This window comes from Coregonus lavaretus (assembly GCF_964263955.1).
Source record: "Coregonus lavaretus genome assembly, chromosome: 31".
Lineage (NCBI taxonomy): Eukaryota > Metazoa > Chordata > Actinopteri > Salmoniformes > Salmonidae > Coregonus > Coregonus lavaretus.
Window position 1 is genome coordinate 34581257 of NC_140018.1, and position 26112 is coordinate 34607368.

General features: G+C 42.6%; 1 protein-coding gene across 1 annotated transcript in view; it reads right to left on the minus strand.

The window, feature by feature from the left end:
* Positions 1-26112, minus strand: part of LOC311106874 (serine/threonine-protein phosphatase 2A 56 kDa regulatory subunit alpha isoform-like) — a 111969-nt gene that overhangs the window by 52815 nt on the left and 33042 nt on the right. The window contains exon 2 of the mRNA XM_084149262.1: positions 1948-2144. Coding sequence (XP_084005388.1) covers positions 1948-2144 — 197 coding nt within the window. The remainder of the gene's footprint in view (positions 1-1947; positions 2145-26112) is intronic.

Genomic DNA, 26112 nt, shown 5'->3' on the forward strand with positions numbered 1-26112 from the left:
TGCATTACTTTTTTCACCATGACTTCCGATTAGAGTTTACTATTTTTTACCACTACATCACTGGTGCTGACGATAACCTATCCATGTGTGTAATGAGCAGTACCCTTGGAAGTGCCGCCAAGTGAGTCATGGCACACCGTATCCGTGGCGCTGGTGTTCTAAATGCTGTGTGAGTCACTGCGAGGATGTAGGAGGCTGCCAGGCTTCTGAGTGTTCCAGAGTGCCTACCTACTACAGGAAGAGACTATGCTACTCCACCATGCTCCGCAGTTTAACAGGATGCTTCCCCTTACACAGACACATTATATTACCCAGGAAAGAGAGGTGGGTTAAGCACAATTTACGCAACCAACTGAACGCTACATTTGGCCAACTCTCACTGGTTCAGTCATAGGCATGCCCCGGCCTGTCAGCAAAATAATCAAACTCCATGTGCACGCTCTACCAGGCCTGTTAAAACAAACCTAAAAAGGTAGTCTAGTTCCCGGTTGTTTTTTTAGAGCAGCCATTTTGGATTGGTGATAAACACCAACATGAGGAGGAAAACAATGGGAGGATAGGAAACATCTAGCCATACTTGGCTCGCTGGTGAGCGGCAAAACAAATCCCTCCAATTCATATGCTGATGAGTCTAACTGGCAGTGGAGATGTGCCTCGCCACGAAAAAAGATGCACAGTTCTAGCACTAAGTGGAAACATCCATTTATCCAACATTTGTTGTTTAATTAATAACTGGTCTACATTCGCTATCCCACACTACTCTGGAATGGGGAGATAATATTCACACGTCTATAAATCTATCACAATGTCATTATCCATCACTACGTATCTCAACCATAAAATTCTAGCCTGTGAATAAAGAGTGCAGAACCTGTTCTCTATAACCTTAGAATAGGTAGACATGCTAATGTGGCTGCCTGGAGCAATGGTACACACTAAATGTCAGGGAATGTAGGCCTGATCTTTCAAGATAGCAATTTCAGACAGAGAAACCCATAAAAAGCCACTCAACACCTGGGCAAACAATTACTCTGTCTGACACACCTCTCAAATGTGATATATCAAGACCAATTAATAAACTCAATAAATTACTTAGGCCCCTCGCATCTACAGAGCAAAGCACTGTAGCTCAAGGTGGCACAAAATGTGACAGCCAGAGGCTTCCTGAATCCTAATGATCGCAAGGAGTGCTGAACTTCGGAGTGCTGGCAACTGACTGGGGGCGTGTGGGTCGTCCTTCACTGTATGGTCTGGCACTGTGGCTAGCGGTGAGGTTTATAACAAGGGCAAAGGGATGAGCGAGGTGATTAAGAGGTCTGGGTAATCTTTGTGTCTCACTGGAGCTGAAGGTGTAGGAGGGCTTTAGGGAGCGCTGCCTCTCTCCCAGGTCGCTCAGAGCATAGCGACTGTGCACGGCACGCAACAAGGTTATTCTTAAGGCCCTTTCATTTCACATCTCTAAGAATGACAGCTGCTCCTATTCAATATCTATTTCCTAGTCTTTTTGATTACCTAAACTTGGGTGAATCAGTCTTCAGTCTTTCTAAGAACAATGGCAATCGTTCAAGCCCTGATTCAAATTGAAGGTCATGTTTTCAATTACCACTTTTTCTACTTTTTAGTAGCATTCTATGCAGGATAAAGGTTATTCCGCATCCTATCAAATCTCTCAATCTTGCGTAATCAAATTAATATGCCAGGGCCAGTGTGCTTATTTGTTTCACAGGAGTCAAGCAGGACTGGGTGCTGCTGTAGTGTTTTCTGTTATACCATTTTCACAATATCGTACCGACATGAACTGCTCTGTGCTGGTTTGGATATTTTCTCCACATTGCCCTTTTCCAGCAACTACGGAGGATGCGTAAATAGGCCAGCACCGTACAGCTAGTCCTGGCTCAGCTCTGCTCAGTAGTGTGAAAAGGGCATTAGTGTAAAGACCCCACTCACCATATTAGAGATCTCCGGATAGGCAGTCTCTACCAGGACGCCCCTGTTGGTGGAGACGTAGTCCACCAGCTCGTTGAGCGTGGCCCGCTTGATCTCCTTGCTCTTCAGGTCGGTGACCGAGTCCATGAAGTCAAACAACATGCAGCACTGCTGGAGTTTCTGGGTGAACAGCTCCTGCTGCTCCGTGGAGGGCGCATCTGGAACCAGAGATGAGATGGAAACAACATTTAGTTTTCGGGATGTAACGATTCACCGATATGCATCGGTCCCCGGTTCAAATGTTGAAGATATGAGTGCATCGGTCTGCTTGACCCCAAACCGATCCAAATGTAGCATGCATTGGTCCGAAAATCTGGTCAAATGTTACGACTCGCCGGTGCACATTTTTTGTTTTTGCTCATATTACTTTCTTTCTACTTTTTGATCTAAAAGTCATTTTGCATGCCGAACAACCCCAGGCAATATCAAACTAGTCAAACTGTGCGCAGCTTCGTGTGCTGACCAAAGAAGTCTATTCATGACCTTGTATATCTGCAGGGCACCTTCAGCATTCAAATGCTTGTAAAATGGCTTGAAAAATATTAGGTTTTATTAGTTGCGTGAAAACCAACGTAATTTGCTAGGTTATTGTTATCAAATGCGCTGTTGAAAATGTTGTTTTACAGAATAAAAGTAAGCTACCAGAGACAACTCTCATCTGGCTACACCTGCTGATTGGAGTTTACAATAGAAGTCAGTCTTCCTTAAGTACATGGAGTAGCCAGCCAAATAGAAAAGTAGCCAGCAAGGGAGTTCCGGGCTGGGGGGTGCGGGGGGCATGAATTTGTTTTTATTTTGGTGGCCTCTGGTACATTCTAATGAATTGATTCCATCCAAAATACACAGTAAAATGATTGAATACTTTAACGACTTTACCTCCAGGATTGGTAAAATGAGTTGTGATACTGAGTAGAAAGACATGACTTTACAATTAAAATGACTGAAAATGTATTAATTAAGTGTTAGTTGTTTTGGATATCATCTAAGCCTCGGCCTATATGATCAGGACTATTTTCTATGTAAGATAACCTTTAACATTAATCCTATCTTCTCTTGAGATTCAAGTCATATTTACAGTTTTACTGGAAGATATAAATTACCACAACGATGTTAGTTCTTCAAATTATGTATTTTATTGGCTTTGCTGCTGTGTGTAAGGAAACCAATGTGTCATTTTTTTTACTTGGGTGAACTATGCCTTTAACATTTTGGCCTGTCAATCACTGTGGGTGGGATTATCAGGGGAGAGGGCAGGATGTTTGTGAGTCACAGAGTTGGTAGCGTTTCAGACCTGTCAATCAATCACTGTGGGTGGGACTTTGAGGGAAGGCGGTAGATTTGTAACCTAGTCAGAAAAACGAACCTAGTCTAACTCTTTATATTTAGTTTATTGTGGCAAAAACCTAAGAAAAAAGGTTGAGTTATGTCAAGTAAACATGGATTCCCTGTTGAGAAACAATATAGAATTGCAGGAAATTGCAGGACACCCAGACGCACCACCAAATTGTATAAAATGGGGGTGCACAAAGTAATGCGCCCATGAATAGACCTACAGGTATGATTGAAAAATGAAGCAAGTGTTAAACAAGGCCTTTGCTACACAGAAAGCAGCAGCTGACTACTCCATTGTCAACAGTTTAATGAAATCAGTAGGCCTATATCAATGTCTTTAATAATACCATATACAGTATATTACCTTCAGAAAGTATTAACACCCCTTGACTATTTCCACATTTTGTTGTGTTACAAAGTGTGAATAAAATGGATTTGTCCTTTTTTGTCAACGAGCTACACAAAATACATGAATGTCAAAGTGGAAGAAAATGTGTATCATTTGAACAAAAATAAAACGCAAGATGCAACAACTTCAAAGATTTCACTGAGTTACAGTTCATATGTGACTAGTTTCAGGAAACTAGGCGTATGTCGCGCGTCACAATTTCACGTGCACCATTTATAAAAATGCCTTATGGAATATGTGACCTTTCATGTGCCTTAATAACAAACGTGTATGTCATCTGTAAATACGAATAAAATTGTTAAATTACGAGCCTAGTTGGTTTAGCCATGGAAAAAGACAGCAACCTTCCCGCTAGCCATGATTGGCTGAGATAATGAGTAGGCTGGACATGTCGAGAGATGAGTTCGGATTCGTCTGCCATGTAGCACGCTTCTGTCTATAATATGAGCTGGTCGGTATGTGTAGGTAATCCTTTCTAAACGCATCTTTTTTGAAAGATACCACGTAGTAGAACTGCATCAGTGTTATTCTCCACTTTCTGGAGGACTGAGTTTTGAAATCAGTGGCATTAGAGTATGATAGCTAAGGAGATGGAGAAAATTCTGGCGTTTGATTGCAAATATGCAGACGGAGTCGAAAAGAGAACACAGAAGGCTCCGGATTACATCTTCATACTAAGGGCAACCATGGCATCCGTGACAGAGGGAGAAGTGTTCATCCATGTATATGTGTAAGAGAGTCTAGCTAGCTACATTTTCAGATATTACACGTTTCTAATTTTGTCAGAAAGTAGTTTTCATTTCAATTTAAAGTGTACTGTTAGCCGGCTGGCTCGCTAGCTAACGTCATGTGTATGATCTGTGTAGTAATATTATTCGTATCTCAGAGCAATTTGCATTGCTAGTTATAGCCTAATGTTAGCTAGCTAACAATGAAACTGGTTGCTTAGCTACTTGCAGATTCATGCAGGGCAGTAACGTTATGAGTTGGGATTATGGTTAATTGTTTAGCTAGCTAGCTACGTCTAAAAAAAAGACTCCACTATGCAAGTACAGTTGAAGTCGGAAGTTTACATACACTTAGGGTGGAGTCATTAAAACTCGTTTTTCAACCACTCCACAAATTTGTTGTTAACAAACTATAGTTTTGGAAGTCGGATAGGACATCTACTTTGTGCATGACAAGTAATTTTTCCAACAATTGTTTACAGACAGATTATTTCACTTATAATTCACTGCATCACAATTCCAGTGGGTCAGAAGTTTACATACACTAAGTTGACTGTGCCTTTAAACAGCTTGAAAATTCCAGGAAATGATGTCATGGCTTTAAAAGCTTCTGATAGGCTAATTGAGATAATTTGAGTCAATTGGAGGTGTACCTGTGGATGTATTTCAAGGCCTACCTTCAAACTCAGTGCCTCTTTGCTCGACATCATGGGTAAATCAAAAGAAATCAGCCAAGACCTCAGAAAAAAATGGTAGACCTCCACAAGTCTGGTTCATCCTTGGGAGCAATTTCCAAACGCCTGAATGTACCACGTTCATCTGTACAAACAATAGTACGCAAGTATAAACACCATAGGACCACGCAGCCGTATACCGCTCAGGAAGGAGACATGTTCTGTCTCCTAGATATGAACGTACTTTGGTGTGAAAAGTGCAAATAAATCCCAGAACAGCAGCAAAGGACCTTGTGAAGATGCTGGAGGAAACAGGTACAAAAGTATCTATAGCCACAATAAAACGAGTCCTATATCAACATAACCTGAAAGGCCGCTCAACAAGGAAGAAGCCACTGCTCCAAAACCGCCATAAAAAAGCCAGACTACGGTTTGCAACTGCACATGGGCACAAAGATCGTACTTTTTGATCTGATGAACCAAAAATAGAACTGTTTGGCCATAATGACCATCGTTATGTTTGGAGGAAAAAGGGTGTTGATTGCAAGCTGAAGAACACCATCCCAACCGTGAAGCACAGGGTTGGCAGCATCATGCTGTGGGGGTGCTTTGCTGCAGGAGGGACTAGTGCACTTCACAAAATAGATGGCATCATGAGGAAGGAAAATTATGTGGATATATTGAAGCAACATCTCAAGACATCAGTCAGGAAGTTAAAGCTTGGTCGCAAATGGGTCTTCCAAATGGACAATGACCCCAAGCATACTTCCAAAGTTGTGGCAAAATGGCTTAAGGACAACAAAGTCAAGGTATTGGAGTGGCCATCACAAAGACCTGACCTCAATCTGAAGAACTGAAAAAGTGTGTGCGAGCAAGGAGGCTTACAAACCTGACTCAGTTACACCAGCTCTGTAAGGAGGAATGGGCCAAAATTCACCCAACCTATTGTGGGAAGCTTGTGGAAGGCTACCTGAAACGTTTGACCCAAGTTAAACAATTTAAAGGCAATGCTACCAAATACTAATTGAGTGTATGTAAACTTCTGACCCACTGGGAATGTGATGAAAGACATTTCACATTCTTAAAATAAAGTGGTGATCCTAACTGACCTAAGACAGGGAATTTTTACTAGGATTAAAATGTCAGGAAATGTGAAAAACTGAGTTTAAATGTATTTGGCTAAGGTGTATGTAAACTTCCGTCTTCAACTGTAACTATTTCAATAGAATGTTTATGATGTTACTGTGACAACTGTCGATAGACATAGCTGGTAAATTCGCTCTGGCTATCTACTCCGATTTCAGAGCACTCTCGTCTGAGTGTGCCAGAGCGGAGAATAACTAACGCATTTACGAACGCTCAAAATCTGTTGAATATGGCCGGTGTAAGTAAATGTTGGCAAGAAAAGCTTAATTAAATTGTTGCCAGCAGCACAGGTGCAGTCACCAATGCTCTGGATAACATAAAAACAGCCTAACCAGCTCTGCTAGGGCGAGTAAAATGGTGAGAGTGAGCAACCTAACCAACGTTATCCAGTTAGCTTGGGTGCTTGACTGCGGTTGTTAGGTCAGAACGCTCGGATCAACCCTACTTTAAGGTCAGAGCGTCCAGTGTGCGCTCCGAGAGCAAAACGGCCAATCTGACAACTCTCTGAGTTAACGAATGCCCAGAGCACACTCTGGCACTCCATATTACATTTACGAAAACACCCGTAGTATAAACCAGCCTTTAGTCTTGAAATCTTTGGTTGTTTAGTACATAGTACACATGTGAATCCTTAAATAGATGGGTTGGGGAAAAAGCTTAAAATGGTGTGAACGATGCTGAATGGATACAGACAAAGAAGAGCTCTCCAGCAGGTACCAAAACATTCAAGTGCCATTTTCTCAAAAGTGAGGTTACAAGTTTATCAGCTTTCAAAGCAGAATTACTTTCCCATTGTTCCTCAACTGTAGCGTATGATATACAATTTTCTAGCTCTGAGTCTAGAGTCTGAGTATGATTTTGCTACATAAGACCGAATCGAGCCGGTCGGTCACATATATGGAAATCAGTCAATTGAAATTCATTCACTAGACCCTAATCTATGGATTTCACATGACTGGGAACACAGACGTCCATCTGTTAAAAAAAAAAATGGGCCTCACAATGGGCCTCAGGATCTCGTCACGGTATTTTTGTGCATTCAAAATGTCATAGATAAAATGCAATTGTGTTCTTTGTCCGTAGCTTATGCCTGGCCATATCATAAACCCACCGCCACCATGGGGCACTCTGTTCACAACGTTGACATCACCAAACCGCTCGCCCACGGTTGGATGTACTGTCAAATTCTCTAAAATGACGGATGTGGCTAAAAATTGAGAAATTAACATTCAATTCTCTGGTAACAGCTCTGGTGGACATTCCTGCAGTCAGCATGCCAACTGCACGCGCCCTCAAAACTTGAGTCATCTGTGGCATTGTGTTGTATGACAAAACTGCACATTTTAGAGAGTGGCCTTTTATTGTCCCCAGAACAAGGTGCACCTGTGCAATGATCAAGCAGTTTAATCAGCTTCTTGATATGCCACAGCTGTCAGGTGGATGGATTATCTTGGCAAAGGAGAAATGCTCACTAACAGGGATGTAAACAAATTTGTGCACAATATGAGAGAAATAAGCTTTTTGTGCGTATGGAACATTTCCGGGATCTTTTATTTCAGCTCATGAAACATGGGACCAACACTTTACATGTTGCGTTTATATTTTTGTTCAGTGTATGTTAATTACATAAGTATTCAACCCCCTGAGTCAATACATGTTAGAATAACCTTTGGCAGCGATTACAGCTGTGAGTCTTTTCTGGGTAAGTCTCTAAGAGCTTTCCACATATGGATTGTGCAACATTTGCCCATTATACTTTTCAAAATGTTTCAAGCTCTGTCAGCCAGTATACACCTACTTTTCAAGATGGCGGCAAGCATTTCTTTTTTCTCTGATCAGTGTTTGTAGTTTAAATGCTTTTCGTGGATTATTTCATTTAATCGCATTGAGTAAGTCACCGCTCTCTCCTTGCTGTTGTTTTGCTGGCAAGTTGTGTGCCTTGGTTGTGTTTTTTGTAGGTCCTAGTGTTGGCTGGTTTCTAGTCTGTGGTTGGGATCTGGCTTGCTGCCTATAACTAAAGATCTTTATAACGAACCCAAGCTAGACCATAGCCTGTTGTTTCCAACGGGAGCAAATGAATCAGTGGGCAGAACAAGCAAGGAGGTGGGCAGAGCCAAGCAAAAGCTAGCGAGAGCCTATTTGCGCGTTCTAGCATGTATCTGCATATTTCCGTAAGGGAACGCCTTCTCTGTGAAGTGCGCGTGTGCAATAACTCAATTCACTCTTGCACTCCTTCTAAACAACGCAATATTTAGAAACTTTGGCATAGGCTAAAGTCTATGAAACGTTGTCAACTCTGTTCGCAACACATTCGAGTTTTGGAAACTGTATTAAAATAAAATGTTTCATAGATGAGAAAATTTGCAGAATGTCGGCCAAAATCCATCTCGCTCAATCTTCTCGCACAGCCGGCCACTGGGCTTCTTCTCACCAACATATCTGGTAGTGAGTGGAAACGCCAACCAGATGATTCACATTTATATATCCGGTGAAATATCTGTATCATTGCTCTATCTGTGCTATAACTGTGGCGATCCTACAAACTGTGCGATTCAATCTACAGTGCATTCGGAAAGTATTCAGACCCATTGACTTTTTACACATTTTGTTACGTTACAGCCTTATTCTAAAATCGATTAAATAAATAAAAATCCTCATAAATCTACACACAATACCCCATAATGACAAAGCAAAAACAGGTTTTTAGAACACTGAAATACCTTATTTACATAGGTTTTCAGACCCTTTGCTCAGGTGCATCCTATTTGGATTGATCATCCTTTAGATGTTTCTACAACTTGATTAGAGTCCACCTGTGGTAAATTCAATTGATTGGACATGATTTGGAAACCTGTCTATATAAAAAGGTCCCACAGTTGACAGTGCATGTCAGAGCAAAAACCAAGCCATGAGGTCGAAGGAATTGTCCGTAGAGCTCCGAGACCGGATTGTGTCGAGGCACTGATCTGGAGAAGAGTACCAAAAAATTTATTCAGCATTGAAGGTCCGCAAGAACACAGTGGCCTCCCATCATTATTAAATAGAATATGTTTGGAACGACCAAGACTCTTCCTAGAGCTGGCTGCCCGGCCAAACTGAGCAATAGGGGGAGAAGGGCCTTGGTCAGGGAGGTGCCCAAGAACCCGATGGTCACTCTGACAGAGCTCCAGAGTTCCTCTGTGGAGATGGGGTAAACTTCCAGAAGGAAAACCATCTCTGTAGCACGCCACCAATCAGGCCTTTATGGTATAGAAGCCAGATGGAAGCCACTCCTCAGTAAAAGGCACATGACAGCCCGCTTGGAATTTGCCAAAAGGCACCTAAAGGACTCAGACCATGAGAAACAAGATTCTCTGGTCTGATGAAACCAAGATTGAACTCTTTGGCCTGAATGCCAAGTGTCAGGTCTGGAGGAAACCTGGCACCATCCCTACGGTGAAGCATGGCGGTGGCAGCATCATGCTGTGGGGATGCTTTTCAGCGGCAGGGACTGGGAGACTAGTCATGATCGAGGGAAAGATGAACGGAGCAAAGTAGAGAGAGATCCTTGATGAAAACCTGCTCCAGAGCACTCAGGACCTCAGACTGGGGCGAAGGTTCAACGTCCAACAGGACAACAACCCTAAGCACACAGCCAAGACAACGCAGGAGTGGCTTCGGGACAAGTCTCTGAATGTCCTTGAGTGGCCAAGCCAAAGCCCAGAGCCCTGAAAATAGCTGTGCAGCGATGCTCCCCATCTAACCTGACAGAGCGTGAGATAATCTGCAGAGCAGAATGGGAGAAACTCCCCAAATACAGGTGTGCCAAGCTTGTAGCTTCATACCCAAGAAGACTAATGGCTGCCAAAGGTGCTTCAAAGTACTGAGTAAAGGGTCTGAATACTTATGCAAATGTAATATTTTAAACCTGTTTTTGCTTTGTCATTATGGGGTAGTGTGTAGATTGATGAGGGAAAAAAACGATTTAATAAATGTTAGAATATGTCTGTAACGTAACAAAATGTGGAAAATGTCAAGGGGTCTGAATACTTTCCGAAAGCACTAACTATCCCACTGTGTGGACTGATTTACTTTTAGCTGATTCCTCGCCAACCTATTTTATTTGTGTGGATTTAACTGACTTTTTCCTAAATGGTGTCTACCAGAGTAAGCAAATTGAGACATTGCAGCGTATGCTGGGTAGGTCCCACTAAGACCTTTTTCCTTTTCTACTCCTCAGCCTGGTCGTCGTGCCACTTCCTCGCCACGGTGTCACCACTCTTCGACTGACTGGCCAGGGCCGCCCTGCAGAAATCCCTCCCTAATGAAGTCACCTTTCCCCTCCCATCTCTCCTACCCCAGCTCCCATCGCATCCCGAGCTCCCCTCCACACCCACTTGGAGAATAAAGGAGGAAGGACGCTTTATGAGGAGCTGGTGGATGCCGCAGTTATCAATTTTGCATCCCAGTGGAGGCACGTCACACCTTAAGCCCAGCACAAGGCATCAGTCTTTGGTGAATGGGGCTGAAATGGCTTTGGGGGATCCAATCTTGCTGACCAACAGTTTCGCCCACCTACTTCCAGATATTATTCATCAAAGTGCAGCTGCTACTACTCTTAAATCTTTGGATGCCATCTACCATAGTGCCCTTCATTTTGTTACAGGCAACAGTTTTGTCAATTTTTTTTGTTGCAAATAAAGTTAGACAAAAGAAAAATCCAGCCCTGTCGAACGGATACAAATCTTTTGAAAATGTCTTCTATATCTGCCGTTTCCATTACACATCCCAATTATTATTATTTTTAAACATTGCTTTTGTCGAATGAACCTGGGTCAATGGAAACCTGCCTACAGTCTTCTTGGTAAGCAACTCCAGTGTAGATTTGGCCATGTGTTTTAGGTTATTGTCCTGCTGAAAGGTGAATTCATCTCCCAGGGTCTGCTGGAAAGCAGCCAACCAGGTTTTCCTCTAGGATTTTGCCTGTGCCTCCATTACATTTCTTTTTTATCCTGAAAAACTCCCCAGTCCTTATCAATTACTAGCATACCCATAAAATGACGCAGCCGCCACTATGCTTGAAAATATGGAGAGTGGTACTTAATGTGTTGTATTGGATTTGCCCCAAACATAACACTGTATTCAGGACAAAAAGTTAATTGCTTTGCCAAATTTTTTGCAGTATTACCTTAGTACCTTGTTGCAAACAGGATCCATGTTTTGGAATACTTTCATTCTGTACAGGCTTTCATCTTTTTACTCTGTCAATTACGTTAATATTGTGGAGTAAGTATAATGTTGTTGATCCATCCTCAGATTTCACCCATCACAGCCATTAAACTCTAACTGTTTTAAAGTTACCATTGGACCCATGGTGAAATCCCTGAGCGGTTTACTTCCTCTCCGGCAACTGAGTTAGGAAGGACGCCTGTATCTTTGTAGTGACTGGGTGTGTTGATACACCATCCAAAGTGTAATGAATAACTTCACCATTCTCAAAGGGATATTCAATGTCTGCTTTTTTCTTTTACTACCAATAAGTGCACTGCATTGTTAGGCATTGGAAAACCTCCATGGTCTTAGTGGTTGAATCTGTGTTTGAAATTCACTGCTCGACTGAGGGACCTTACAGATAATTGTATGTTTGGGGTAAAGAGATGAGGTAGTCATAAAAAAATCATGTAAAACACTTAATTGCACACAGTGAGTCCATGCAACTTATTATGTGAGTTAAGCACATTTTTACTGCTGAACTTATTTAGGCTTGCCATAACAAAAGGGGTTGAATAGTTAGACTAAAAACATTTTAGCTTTTCATTTTTAATTAATTTGTAAAAATATTGAAAAACATAATTCCACTCTGACATTATGGGTATTGTGTGTAGGCCAGTGACGAAACATCTTCATTTAATCCATGTTAAATTCAGGCTGTAACAAAATGTGGAAAAAGTCAAGGGGTGTGAATACTTTGAAGGAACTAAGTATCATGACATTAGCTTTTATAACCTTCAATCTGTTTTCTTTTATGACATTTTGGACCAGAATGAGGAACTCTCTCCACTAGCTATTGTTCCTGCAGTGAGGATTCAACATCTTCATCTAATGTTTTCCTAATTTATCTGCAGATGATCACCAAACAGCAGTAGCAGCCTACCAGTATGAAAATGAGGGATCCAAATTAACGGCTCTCTCACCAATTAGTTAACTAAAAGATTGGTTCAAAAAGAGCAGGTCGTTCGCTAACACAATCCATCACTAGGCTTCACTGACGAGTCACTTTAGCAGTCACTGGCAAGTCTCGACATGGGCTTCGAATCCTAGGAATATACAAACAAGATATTTGGTTTATTTGTCCTGATGCGATACCATGGACATGTAACTACACTGAATAAAAATAAACGCAACATGCAACAATTTCAAAGATTTTACTGAGTTACAGTTCATATAAGGAAATCAGTCAATTGAAATAAATTCATTAGGCCCTAATCTATGGATTTCACATGACTGGGAATACAGATATGCATCTGTTGGTCACAGATACCTTTAAAAAAAAGGTAGGGGGGGTTGATCAGAAAACCAGTCAGTATCTTGTGTGACCACCATTTGCCTCATGCAGCGCGACACATCTCCTTCGCATAGAGTTGATCAGGCTGTTGATTGTGAACTGTAGAATGTTGTTCCACTCCTCTTCAATGGCTGTGCGAAGTTGCTGGGTATTGGCGGGAACTGGAACACGCTGTCGTACATGTCGATCCAGAGCATCCCAAACATGCTCAATGGGTGACATGTCTAGCGAAATACGCAGGCCATGGAATAACTGGGGCACTTTCAGCTTCCAGGAATTGTGTACAGATCCTTGCGACATGGGGCTGTGCATTATCATGCTGAAACATGAGGTGATGGCGGCGGATGAATGGCACGACAATGGGCCTCAGGATCTCATCACGGGTCTCTGTGCATTCAAATTATCTTGGCAAAGGAGAAATGGTCACTAACAAGGATGTAAACAAATGTGTGGCCAAAATCTGAGAGAAATAAGCTTTCTGTGCATATGGAACATTTCTGAGATATTTTATTTCACCCATGGAACATGGGTCCAACACTTTGCATGTTGGGTATATATTTTTGTTCAGTATACGTTGTATGATTTATGAATAGCAAAGTGATATAGGAGATTTACTTTATTCAGTCAGTTCGACACCTTTTATAAACTAGTCAACACAAGCTGTTCGGTTGTCAGTCAAAGAACAGTAAATAGCCTATGCCCCCCATGGCTGGCTAAAGGCCTATGAAACACATTTAAGAAAATAAATGAATGTGCCACAAAACAAAAATTAAGTGCACTTCAACTCATCGCACCACTTACATTACATGAGATGTGTAAATTCACTCACAGGAGACGATGAAGAAGCATAATGCTCTCCCTCCTCCATGAAAATAAATTTGATCGCAGCCAACCACAGCACACAAAAATAACACAGGTACCGAGAAGCGGGACAGACAGCAGACTGACAAACCAGCAGTGTTTCCCTGTCATCGCTGGCTTGGTGACTGACAGGCTCCTGTCCTATCAATAGATCACTAAAAGATGCATATCGTTCATTTGAGCGGGAGAAGGTTCTACACAGACTTTTCTTACTAGCGGATTTGTTTTGAAAAGCCTAGTTAATTAAGTGGAAAAAGTAGCTGGCTGACAATGAGTCTAATCGGCTGTTTAGCCGTGCTTATGGAAAACCCTGCAATAGATTTTATTTTCAACTGTTCAGGTTCACCATTAGCAAAAGTTTTGGTAGTTATGCATTTGTAGATATACCGGGTAAAGCTCATCATTTCTTACAGAGGAAAGCAATCTCTAGCAAGCTGCACTAGCAAGCCGCACCTCATTGGTCGTAGCAGGAAGAGAAGAGAAGCTCACTCCGTAAAAACTTCCAAACGGTCAAAACCATTTGATTTTGAGATGGGGGTGAAATCCAAAGTTGTGCTATACACAGAGTGTACACAGCATTAAAACATTAATATTGAGTTGCACCCCCACTCTATAAGGTGTTGAAAGCGTTCCACAGGGATGCTGGCCCATGTTGACTCCAATGTTTCCCACAGTTGTGTCAAGTTGGCTGGATGTCCTTTGGGTGGTGGACCATTCTTGATACACGTGAAAAACCCAGCAGTGTTGTAGTTCTTGACACAAACTGGTACGCCTGGAACCAACTACCCAAACCCGTTCAAAGGCACTTAAATATTTTGTTCACCTTCTGAATGGCACACATACACAATTCCATGTCTCAAGGCTTAAAAATCCTTCTTTAACACGTCTCCTCCCCTTCATCTACACTGATTAAAGTGGATTTAAGAAGTGACATCAATAAGGGATCATACTGTAGCGTTCACCTGGTCAGTCTCTGTCATGGAAAGAGCAGGTGTTCAAGTATTTGATACACTGACGATTTTGCAGGTTTTCCTACTTACAAAGCATGTAGAGGTCTGTAATTTTTATCATAGGTACACTTCAACTGTGAGAGACGGAATCTAAAACAAAAATCCAGAAAATCACATTGTATGATTTTTAAGTAATTAATTTGCATTTTATTGCATGACATAAGTATTTGATACATCAGAAAAGCAGAACTTAATATTTGGTACAGAAACCTGTGTTTGCAATTACAGAGATCATACGTTTCTGTAGGTCTTGACCAGGTTTGCACACACTGCAGCAGGGATTTTGGCCCACTCCTCCATATAAACCTTCTCCAGATCCTTCAGGTGTCGGGGCTGTCGCTGGGCAATACGGACTTTCAGCTCCCTCCAAAGAGTTTTCTATTGGGTTCAGGTCTGGAGACTGGCTAGGCCACTCCAGGACCTTGAGATGCTTCTTACGGAGCCACTCCTTAGTTGCCCTGGCTGTGTGTTTCGGGTCGTTGACATAATGGAAGACCCAGCCACGACCCATCTTCAATGCTCTTACTGATGGAAGGAGGTTGTTGGCTAAGATCTCGCGATACATGGCCCCATCCATCCTCCCCTCAATACGGTGCAGTCGTCCTGTCCCCTTTGCAGAAAAGCATCCCCAAAGAATGATGTTTCCACCTCCATGCTTCACGGTTGGGATGGTGTTCTTGGGGTTGTACTCATCCTTCTTCCTCCAAACACGGCGAGTGGAGTTTAGACCAAAAAGCTCTATTTTTGTCTCATCAGACCACATGACCTTCTCCCATTCCTCCTCTGGATCATCCAGATGGTCATTGGCAAACTTCAGACGGGCCTGGACATGCGCTGGCTTGAGCAGGGGGACCTTGCGTGCGCTGCAGGATTTTAATCCATGACGGCGTAGTGTGTTACTAATGGTTTTCTTTGAGACTGTGGTCCCAGCTCTCTTCAGGTCATTGACCAGGTCCTGCCGTGTAGTTCTGGGCTGTTCCCTCACCTTTCTCATGATCATTGATGCCCCACGAGGTGAGATCTTGCATGGAGCCCCAGACCGAGGGTGATTGACCGTCATCTTGAACTTCTTCCATTTTCTAATAATTGCGCCAAGAGTTGTTGCCTTCTCACCAAGCTGCTTGCCTATTGTCATGTAGCCCATCCCAGCCTTGTGCAGGTCTACAATTTTATCCCTGATGTCCTTACACAGCTCTCTGGTCTTGGCCATTGTGGAGAGGTTGGAGTCTGTTTGATTGAGTGTGTGGACAGGTGTCTTTTATACAGGTAACGAGTTCAAACAGGTGCAGTTAATAAAGGTAATGAGTGGAGAACAGGAGGGCTTCTTAAAGAAAAACTAACAGGTCTGTGAGAGCCGGAATTCTTACTGGTTGGTAGGTGATCAAATACTTATGTCATGCAATAAAATGCTAATTAATTACTTAAAAATCATACAATGTGATTTTCTGGATTTTTGTTTTAGATTCCGTCTCTCACAGTTGAAGTGTACCTATGATAAAAATGACAGACCTCTACATGCTTTGTAAGTAGGAAAACCTGCAAAATCGGCAGTGTATGAAATACTTGTTTTCCCAACTGTGTGTGTGTGTGTGTGTATATATATATATATATATATATATATATATATATACACAGTGGGGAAAAAAAGTATTTAGTCAGCCACCAATTGTGCAAGTTCTCCCACTTAAAAAGATGAGAGAGGCCTGTAATTTTCATCATAGGTACACGTCAACTATGAAAGAAAAAATGAGAAAAAAATTCTAGAAAATCACATTGTAAGATTTTTAATGAATTTATTTGCAAATTATGGTGGAAAATAAGTATTTGGTCAATAACAAAAGTTTCTCAACACTTTGTTATATACCCTTTGTTGGCAATGACACAGGTCAAACGTTTTCTGTATGTCTTCACAAGGTTTTCACACACTGTTGCTGGTATTTTGGCCCATTCCTCCATGCAGATCTCCTCTAGAGCAGTGATGTTTTGGGGCTGTCGCTGGCAACACAGACTTTCAACTCCCTCCAAAGATTTTCTATGGGGTTGAGATCTGGAGACTGGCTAGGCCACTCCAGGACCTTGAAATGCTTCTTACGAAGCCACTCCTTCGTTGCCCGGGCGGTGTGTTTGGGATCATTGTCATGCTGAAAGACCCAGCCACGTTTCATCTTCAATGCCCTTGCTGATGGAAGGAGGTTTTCACTCAAAATCTCACAATACATGGCCCCATTCATTCTTTCCTTTACACGGATCAGTCGTCCTGGTCCCTTTGCAGAAAAACAGCCCCAAAGCATGATATTTCCACCCCCATGCTTCACAGTAGGTATGGTGTTCTTTGAATGCAACTCAGCATTCTTTGTCCTCCAAACACGACGAGTTGAGTTTTTACCAAAAAGTTATATTTTGGTTTCATCTGACCATATGACATTCTCCCAATCCTCTTCTGGATCATCCAAATGCACTCTAGCAAACTTCAGACGGGCCTGGACATGTACTGGCTTAAGCAGGGGGACACGTCTGGCACTGCAGGATTTGAGTCCCTGGCGGCGTAATGTGTTACTGATGGTAGGCTTTGTTACTTTGGTCCCAGCTCTCTGCAGGTCATTCACTAGGTCCCCCCGTGTGGTTCTGGGATTATTGCTCACCGTTCTTGTGATCATTTTGACCCCACGGGGTGAGATCTTGCGTGGAGCCCCAGATCGAGGGAGATTATCAGTGGTCTTGTATGTCTTCCATTTCCTAATAATTGCTCCCACAGTTGATTTCTTCAAACCAAGCTGCTTACCTATTGCAGATTCAGTCTTCCCAGCCTGGTGCAGGTCTACAATTTTGTTTCTGGTGTCCTTTGACAGCTCTTTGGTCTTGGCCATAGTGGAGTTTGGAGTGTGACTGTTTGAGGTTGTGGACAGGTGTCTTTTATACTGATAACAAGTTCAAACAGGTGCCATTAATACAGGTAACGAGTGGAGGACAGAGGAGCCTCTTAAAGAAGAAGTTACAGGTCTGTGAGAGCCAGACATCTTGCTTGTTTGTAGGTGACCAAATACTTATTTTCCACCATAATTTGCAAATAAATTCATTAAAAATCCTACAATGTGATTTTCTGGAGAAAAAAAATCTCAATTTGTCTGTCATAGTTGACGTGTACCTATGATGAAAATTACAGGCCTCTCATCTTTTTAAGTGGGAGAACTTGCACAATTGGCGGCTGACTAAATACTTTTTTTCCCCCACTGTACATTGTTTACAAACATTGGAATAAAACAAGCTCATATTTTGCATTCTGATGGGGTACAACAGTTGAACTAAGCTCATGGGGCATTTATAATTTATAGTCTTCAAGAATCAACGGGTATATAATAATTAATTTCAAAGTCCAAAAATGGATGTAACAACTAAGGATTCTAGCTTTAAACCACTGCATGGTAAAACTGTACAACCATTAGGCTTGGGCGGTATACCGTATACAGGGGTATTTGGAAATAGCCACAGGATGGTTTTTCAATACCGTCAACACTTGAAATTCAAATAAAAATGGATTTGCCACATGCGCCGAATACAACAGGTGTAGACCTTACAGTGAAATGCGTACTTACAAGCCCTTAACCAACAATGAAGTTTTGAGAAAAAAATAAGAAAAAGAAAAGTGTTAAGTAACAAATAGCAAATAATTAAAGAGCAGCAGTAAAATAAAATAAACAGTAGGGAGGCTATATACAGGGGGTTCCGGTACAGAGTCAATGTGCAGGGGCACCGGTTAGTCGAGGTAATATGTACATGTGGGTAGAGTTAAAGCGACGGCATAGATAATAAACAGAGTAGCAGCAGCGTAAAGGGGGGGCAGTGCAAATAGTCCGGGTAGCCATGATTAGCTGTTCAGGAGTCGTATGGCTTGGGGGTAGAAGCTGTTAAGAAGCCTTTTGGACCTAGACTTGGCGCTCCGGTACCGCTTGCCGTGCGGTAGCAGAGAGAACAGTCTATGTCTAGGGTTGGCTGGAGTCTTTGACCATTTTTAGGGCCTTCTTCTGACACCGCCTGGTATAGAGGTCCTGGATGGCAGGAAGCTTTGCCCCAGTGATGTACTGGGCCGTACGCACTACCTTCTGTAGTGCCTTGCAGTCGGTGGCCGAGCAGTTGCCATACCAGGCGGTGATGCAACCAGTCAGGATGCTCTCGATGGTGCACGACTGTCTTTGTATGTTTGGACCATGATAGTTTGTTGGTGATGTGGACACCAATGAACTTGAAGATCTAAACCTGTTCCACTCAATATTTCTAGCTACAAGTAAATACCTGCAGTCAACTTGTGCAATACGTTAGGAGATAAAGAACATTGCGTTTTTCATTTCACCTTCCACATACTTTTTCATTATGAATCTTACTGGTGGTTCCCAGTCACGTGGTGTTTGTTTACAAGCACACAACAATGAGAGACCGGAGCCTTGTGAGTCACTCACTGTTATGCAGCACTCCCCAGATGATCTAGTTATAGTATGGAATTCACAACTAAATGTTACCAGTTACATATCTTATAACTATTAAGTTAACTGTCTAAGATGTGCTAAATGCTCTGCAGTTGTGCATTTGGTTTGCTAATTTAGTAGCTAGTTAGCTATCTAGCTAAGTGGTTAGCTTCTTCCAAAATCAAGTTTCGCTTGGTAACAGCAGAGAATCCCCCTTGGATCAAGAGCCTTGCTGTGTAATATTTGTTTTGTGCGTGCAGCAAACTGTGAGCAGCATTTGAGTTACTTGTATAACTTTATGAGCTGGGATGTCTGTCCTGCAAATAGTTTAGGTCAGAGATTGTATAAAATGTTCGCAATGCGCTCTTTAGCATTGTCTATGTGATTTTACATGTACTTGTTAGCATTGCTAACCTTTGGATTAGAGGATCAGTGGGGTTTCTAAAAAGTGCCCCTTGTGTTCAGTGCCAGTATTCCCAAATATCTGAGTACAGCACAAGGTCGGTATGAAGGTATGATAATCTGGATACCGCCCAAGCTTAACAACCATTGCATGGCATTGGTGTCAACAAAAGCTTTCCTGGTTTGTAGCCTAAACGAGATTACCCACAAAATGTGCAGTTAACTGCCAAGGCAGCCTAACTGAGTGCAACGAAGGAAAATACCCATCATGACTTAAGAAAAGTACAAAACAAATACACATTTCATGGGTAAATTGCTATTGTGGATGTCAATACTGATTGAAACAAACTTAACAGTATAGAGGCCTCAATCCACATCCTCAGTCCAAGGCCAAACAGACATTTGCTGAATGATGACAAGTTTACAGGTACTGGCAAGGTCTTGATAAAGTTCATACTGTGTTGGTGACATGTATTGTGACAGGGTACAGTACAGAACTGAACACTGTGATGAAATAGTTGCAGTTGAGAGTTTAGCTAAAGGAGGGGGAAAAATCCTAATGGAACCTTTTAGCAGGTTTCAGTAAAGTAAACACTTCAAACAATGTATACCTCAGATCATAATAGGCCTACTGCTTACACAGCCTGTGAAAACAGAGAAGTGAGGACTATAATTTACATTAAACACAGGCAAGAACCCAGAGTTACAATTTTTAAATCACATCTTAACTCATGGTAGTAGGAAAGTGAGTGTTTTTCCAGTCGACAGCCTTTTGATATACAACTCAATTTACAGTGCATTCGGAAAGTATTCAAACCCCTTGATTTTTTAAACATTTTGTTACGTTACAGCCTTATTCTAAAATTGATTAAATTGTTTTTTTCCCCATCAATCTACACAATACCTTGCAATGACAAAGCAAAAACACGTTTTTAGAAATTCATAAAAAATAAACATCTGAAATATTACATTTACATAAGTATTCAGACCCTTTACTCAGTACTTTGTTGAAGCACCTTTGGCAGTGATTACAGCCTTGAGTCTTCTTTGGTATGAAAATACAAGCTTCACACACCTGTATTTAGAGAGTTTCTCCCATTCTTCTTTGCAGATCCTCTCAAGATCTGTTACATCGCTGCACAGCTATTTTCAAGTCTCTCCAGAGATATTCGATCGGGTTCAAGTCCAGGCTCTGGCTGGGCCACTCAAGGACATTCAGAGACTTGTCCCGAAGCCACTCCTGCGTTGTCTTGGCTGTGTGCTTAGGGTCGTTGTCCTGTTGGAAGGTGAACCGTCGCCCCATACTGAGGTCCTGAGCGCTCTGGAGCAGGTTTTCATCAAGGATCTCTCTGTACTTTGCTCCGTTCATCTTTCCTCAATCCTGACTAATCTCCCAGTCCCTGCCGCTGAAAAACATCCCCACAGCATGATGCTGCCACCACCATGCTTCACCGTAGGGATGGTGCCAGGTTTCCTCCAGACGTGACACTTGGCATTCAGGCCAAAGAGCTCAATCTTGATTTCATCAGACCAGATAATCTTCTTTCTCATGGTCTGAGTCATTTAGGTGCCTTTTGGCAAACTCCAAGCAGGCTGTCATGTGCCTTTTACTGAGGAGTGGCTTCCGTCTGACCACTGGGAGAACCTTCCACAAGGACAACCATCTCTGCAGCACTCCACCAATAAGGCCTTTACGGTGGAGTGCTGCAGAGATGGTTGTCCTTCTGGAAGGTTCTCCCATCTCCACAGAGGAACTCTGCAGCTTTGTCAGTGACCATCGGGTTCTTGGTCACCTCCCTGACCAAGGCTCTTCTCCCCCGATTGCTCAGTTTGGGCGGGCGGCCAGCTCTAGGAAGAGTCTTGGTGGTTCCAAACTTCTTCCATTTAAGAATGATGGAGGCCACTGTGTTCTTGGGGACCTTCAATGCTGCAGAAATTTTTCGTTACCATTCCCCAGATCTGTGCCAATCCTCAATCCTGTCTCTGAGCTTTACGGACAATTCCTTCGACATCATGGCTTGGTTTTTGCTCTGACATGCACTGTCAACTGTGGGACCTTATATAGACAGGTGTGCCTTTCCAAATCATGTCCAATCAATTTAATTTACCACAGGTGGACTCCAATCAAGTTGTAGAAACATCAAGGATGATCAATGGAAGGGAGGATGCAGCAGATCTCAATTTTGAGTCTCATAGCAAAAGGTCTGAATACTTATGTAAATAAGTTATGTTTTTATTTTTAATAAATTTGCAAAAAATTCTAAAAACCTGTTTTCGCTTTGTGTAGATTGATGAGGAAATACATTAATTTAAACCATTTTAGAATAAGGCTGTAACGTAACAAAATGTGGAGAAAGTCAAAGGGTCTGAATACTTTCCGAATACACTGTCTGTACTTTGGCCGTGCATAGGGCTGTGGCGGGCATGACATTTTGTCAGACGGTAATTGTCATGCAAATGACTGCCGGTCTCACGGTAACTGACCATTACATTTGACATTTACATATTACATTTACATTTTAGTCATTTAGCAGACGCTCTTATCCAGAGCAATTTACAGTTAGTACATTCATTAACATAAACATGTTTAGCGCGCCTTTGGAATCTACATTTTAAAAAGTTGAATAAATCAATTTAATATAGCCATCACAATAAAATATATTATTTATTTAGTTGTGATAGGCCTATAAACCTGGAAATGTCTTAGAAATCAAAACATAATGCAATTCTATATTGATGACTTGGAAAAGGTCGCAAAAAAAGGAATGCGCTATGATCCTTGCGCTTACAACGGAGTCAGAGCGATAATTGCATTGCTGCTATGCTTGTGTAGCAAGAAAGTTAACAGATATCTAATCAATGGAAAATTGAATTAAAATGACAGAATTAAAAGTGAACTCCCATAACTATTTGACCTCATCTTTCAGATTATTCAAATTCAAATCATGATGTTTTTAGAAAGTGATTACAGGGACAATAGAGCGCTAAGTAGCAGGCCATTGGTAAGGGCCATTAGCAAGTTTGGTAGGCTACCCATCAGCGCCATTCATTTGCGTAGTTCTGGATTGGGATTACCGTGACCAATGGTCACAGGGAATTTGACCGCGGTCTTGACTCGTGACTACCGGTGTGGCGGTAATACAGTCACCGCAACAGCCCTAGCTGTGCAGCGGCAAGACACAGCCCAGTCACTCTAGGCCTTTATCATAACGCCATTTATGGATTAGACAGTGAGTGTGTGCAGGGTTATTAGAGCTGTCAAATCTGACTCCGGCCAGGCTATAAACAGCACTTTGGTAGACGCCCAGAAACACCATGACAGAACAGTACTGTACAATGTAGGGCTAGCTTAGCAGCAGGGCTATGTCTCTTACCTGATACCGGGAGGAAGCAGCCTTGATTTATGGCCACTTACAAACCCAACACCTAAAGGTTCTGGAGGTTGTGCAAACGCAGACTCTCATGTAAAGCGCATGTCAACTCAACAAAGTGTATCAGCTACAGAAGGCATGTGAGTGGTGAATGATTGGAGTATTACCCTCCCCCACCACCTGATCTGACAGACTGAACACCCATCTAAAAATCAGGGCTACCCAAAGCTCCAACTCTTCCCAAGGAAGTACACTACATGGCCAAAAGCATGTGGACACCTGCTCGTCGAACATCTCAATCCAAAATCAAGGGCATTAATATGGAGTTGGTCCCCTCTTTGCTGCTATAACAGCCTCCACTCTTCTGGGAAGGCTTTCCACTAATGTTGGAAGTTCCATTCAGCCACAAGAGCACTAGTGAGGTCGGCACTGACGTTGGGACTGGCTCGCAGTCGGCGTTCCAATTCATCCCAAAGGTGTTCGATGGGGTTGAGGTCAGGGCTCTGTGCAGGCCAGTAAAGTTCTTCCACACCGATCGACAAACTATTTCTGTATGGACCTCACTTTGTACACGGCATTGTCATGCTGAAACAGGAAAGGACCTTCCCCAAACTGTTGCCACAAAGTTGGAAGCACAGAATCATCTAGAATGTCATTGTATACTGTAGCATTAAGATTTCCCTACACCTGAACTCAGGGGCCTAGCCCGAACCATGAAAAACAGCCCCAGACCATTATTCTTCCTCCACCAAACTTTACAGAAGGCACTATGCATTCGGGCAGGTAGCGTTCTCCTGGCATCCGACAAACCCAGATTCGTCCGTCTGAATGTAAGATGGTGAAGCATGATTCATCACTCCAGAGAACGCATTTCCAGTGCTCCAGAGTCCAATTGCGTGAAACTTTACACCACTCCAGCCGACGCTTGGCTTTGCGCATGGTGATCTTAGGCTTGTGTGTGGCTGCTCGGCCATGGAAACCCATTTCATTAAGCTCCCGACAAACAGTTATTGTGCTGACGTTGCTTCCAGAAGCAGTTTGCAACTCGGTAGTGAGTGCTGCAACTGAGGACAGACGATTTTTACACATTACGCGCTTCAGCACTTGGCGGCCCCGTTCTGTGAGCTTGTGTGGCCTACCACTTTGCGGCTGAGCCATTGTTGCTCACTTCCCAATAACAGCACTTACAGTTGACCGGGGTGGCATCCTATGACGGTGCCACATTGAAAGTCACTGAGCTCTTCTGTACGGGCCATTCTACTGCCAATGTTTGTCTATGGCGATTGCATGGCTGTGTGCGCAATTGTATACACCTGTCAGCAATGGGTGTGGTAGAAATAGCCAAATCCACTAATTTGAAGGGGTGTCCAAATACTTTTGGCCATGTAGTGCATGTGTTTGTGGTTGTTCTAGTTCTAGATTTGGAGATGTCCATATTGTCTGTGTTTCAAAGCAATGCTGTAGTAGAGTAATGAATAGTGACAGTGCCATGTTGAGAACATGCTTAACTCATTCATGCTCAACTCATTCAGGCCTGTTAGTGACGGGCTGGCTGAACCACATAGCGTGCAGCCTGTATGGACAGAGAGCACTCCGACTTTGTTGTGGATGATGGGCTCGATCAGAGCGAGAGAGAGGCATAGACACTACTGAACATGATATGCCTGTCATAACGGAAAACTCCCCTTCGTCTGGAAAGTCTTTATTTTTCCCACCCATCAGGCAAAATCTCTCTTTTAGATGGCTATTAAGCTATCATTACATTTTCCTTACTTGCTGAAATGTGCTTGTATCAAAACAGAAGTGCACAAGGGAAAATCCCTTCACTGTGACAACGGTCCATGGATATTGTATTACCTATAATTCCATGTGAGTTCATATAAAACAATCCCTTTATTAGACAGAAACATGAGGGTTGGCAATTGACTTTGACCAAAACTGGTTAGGCAACAAAGTCAACAAAGCAATCTCAGGCACGAACAAAGCTAAAATAATAGCTAGGTCTAGTCCTATAGCTTCTCTCTACGACCAAAATCAAAACAGGTGAGTGTCTTTTTTAGTTCAAAATAGCATTGTATTCACTGTTGAAACTGTTCTGTTGTCATTTTAAAAGGCATTTTTAAAAGGCAGGTCTTTCATGAGGCCTGAAAACTAAAAACAGGCACATACTACCATAATATGGACTTGCCAACTCCACTTTACCAACGGCTCGTTAAACATTAACTATGCTGGCTGCAGTCATGCACAAGATTCCATCAAGAGCAGTTTCCTTTCATTTCTAATGCTCACACAGGAGACATGAAATCCTCTTGATTTCCTGACTGACACTTCCCGATTGCAGAGCTTTCTCAAGGGTGGGCTATTTTTGTATTAAAGACAACCTGGAGAATGTCGAGACACAGGCAAACACTTTATTTTTCTTACAAATTGAACAAGCATTATGTTCTAAATCTTAAAAAGCATCCTTCTCTATAAACCCACGCCACTTACACCATGTGTCTTCATGTTCCTCAATTAGTGTGTCCTTACTGTGAAGGCCTAGATAGATTCTCATGTACGTTACAAAGGACAAGCTGTTCCCAGATGCGCACCTCGCCTCTTATAATCTCTGCTCTGTGCTCTGCTCTGGCCATTTCCTCCTCAGCTCTGTACACAGCAAGCATGGCAAAGTGTTTCACACATGGCACACACAGCTGGCATGTGACTAACTGAAACCCTCACACTGCCTATTTACCAAGACGTTTTATAGTACAGTGCCGTTGAATGCAGTTGAAAAGTATGTCTACTGTGTGTACATTAAAACACAAACACCTCATGTACATACTGTACACACCCTCACCTGTTCACATAACTCGAACACACACACACACACACTGCATCCACTGCTGGAGGGTTAGAGCTGGTACAAGCGAGGAGGTTTACCATGACGCCACAGAGACAGCGAAATGGGGGCAGTTTCTCATTGAGAGGTGATACATTTCTGAATTACGTCACCCAAACAGACATGGCCTGGAACAGAGGCGGGGGCACGTAAGAAATGCACAGGCAGCAACGCCAAAACGTTCCACAGGAATTCCCTCAGAGTTTCGCACCAAGTGAAAATGTGCCCATGGCGAGGGACGGAGGTGTGACGCATCAGAACCGCAACAGGGTTGGGCCATTTGGCTGTTGCTGTGCAGATAAAGTGAG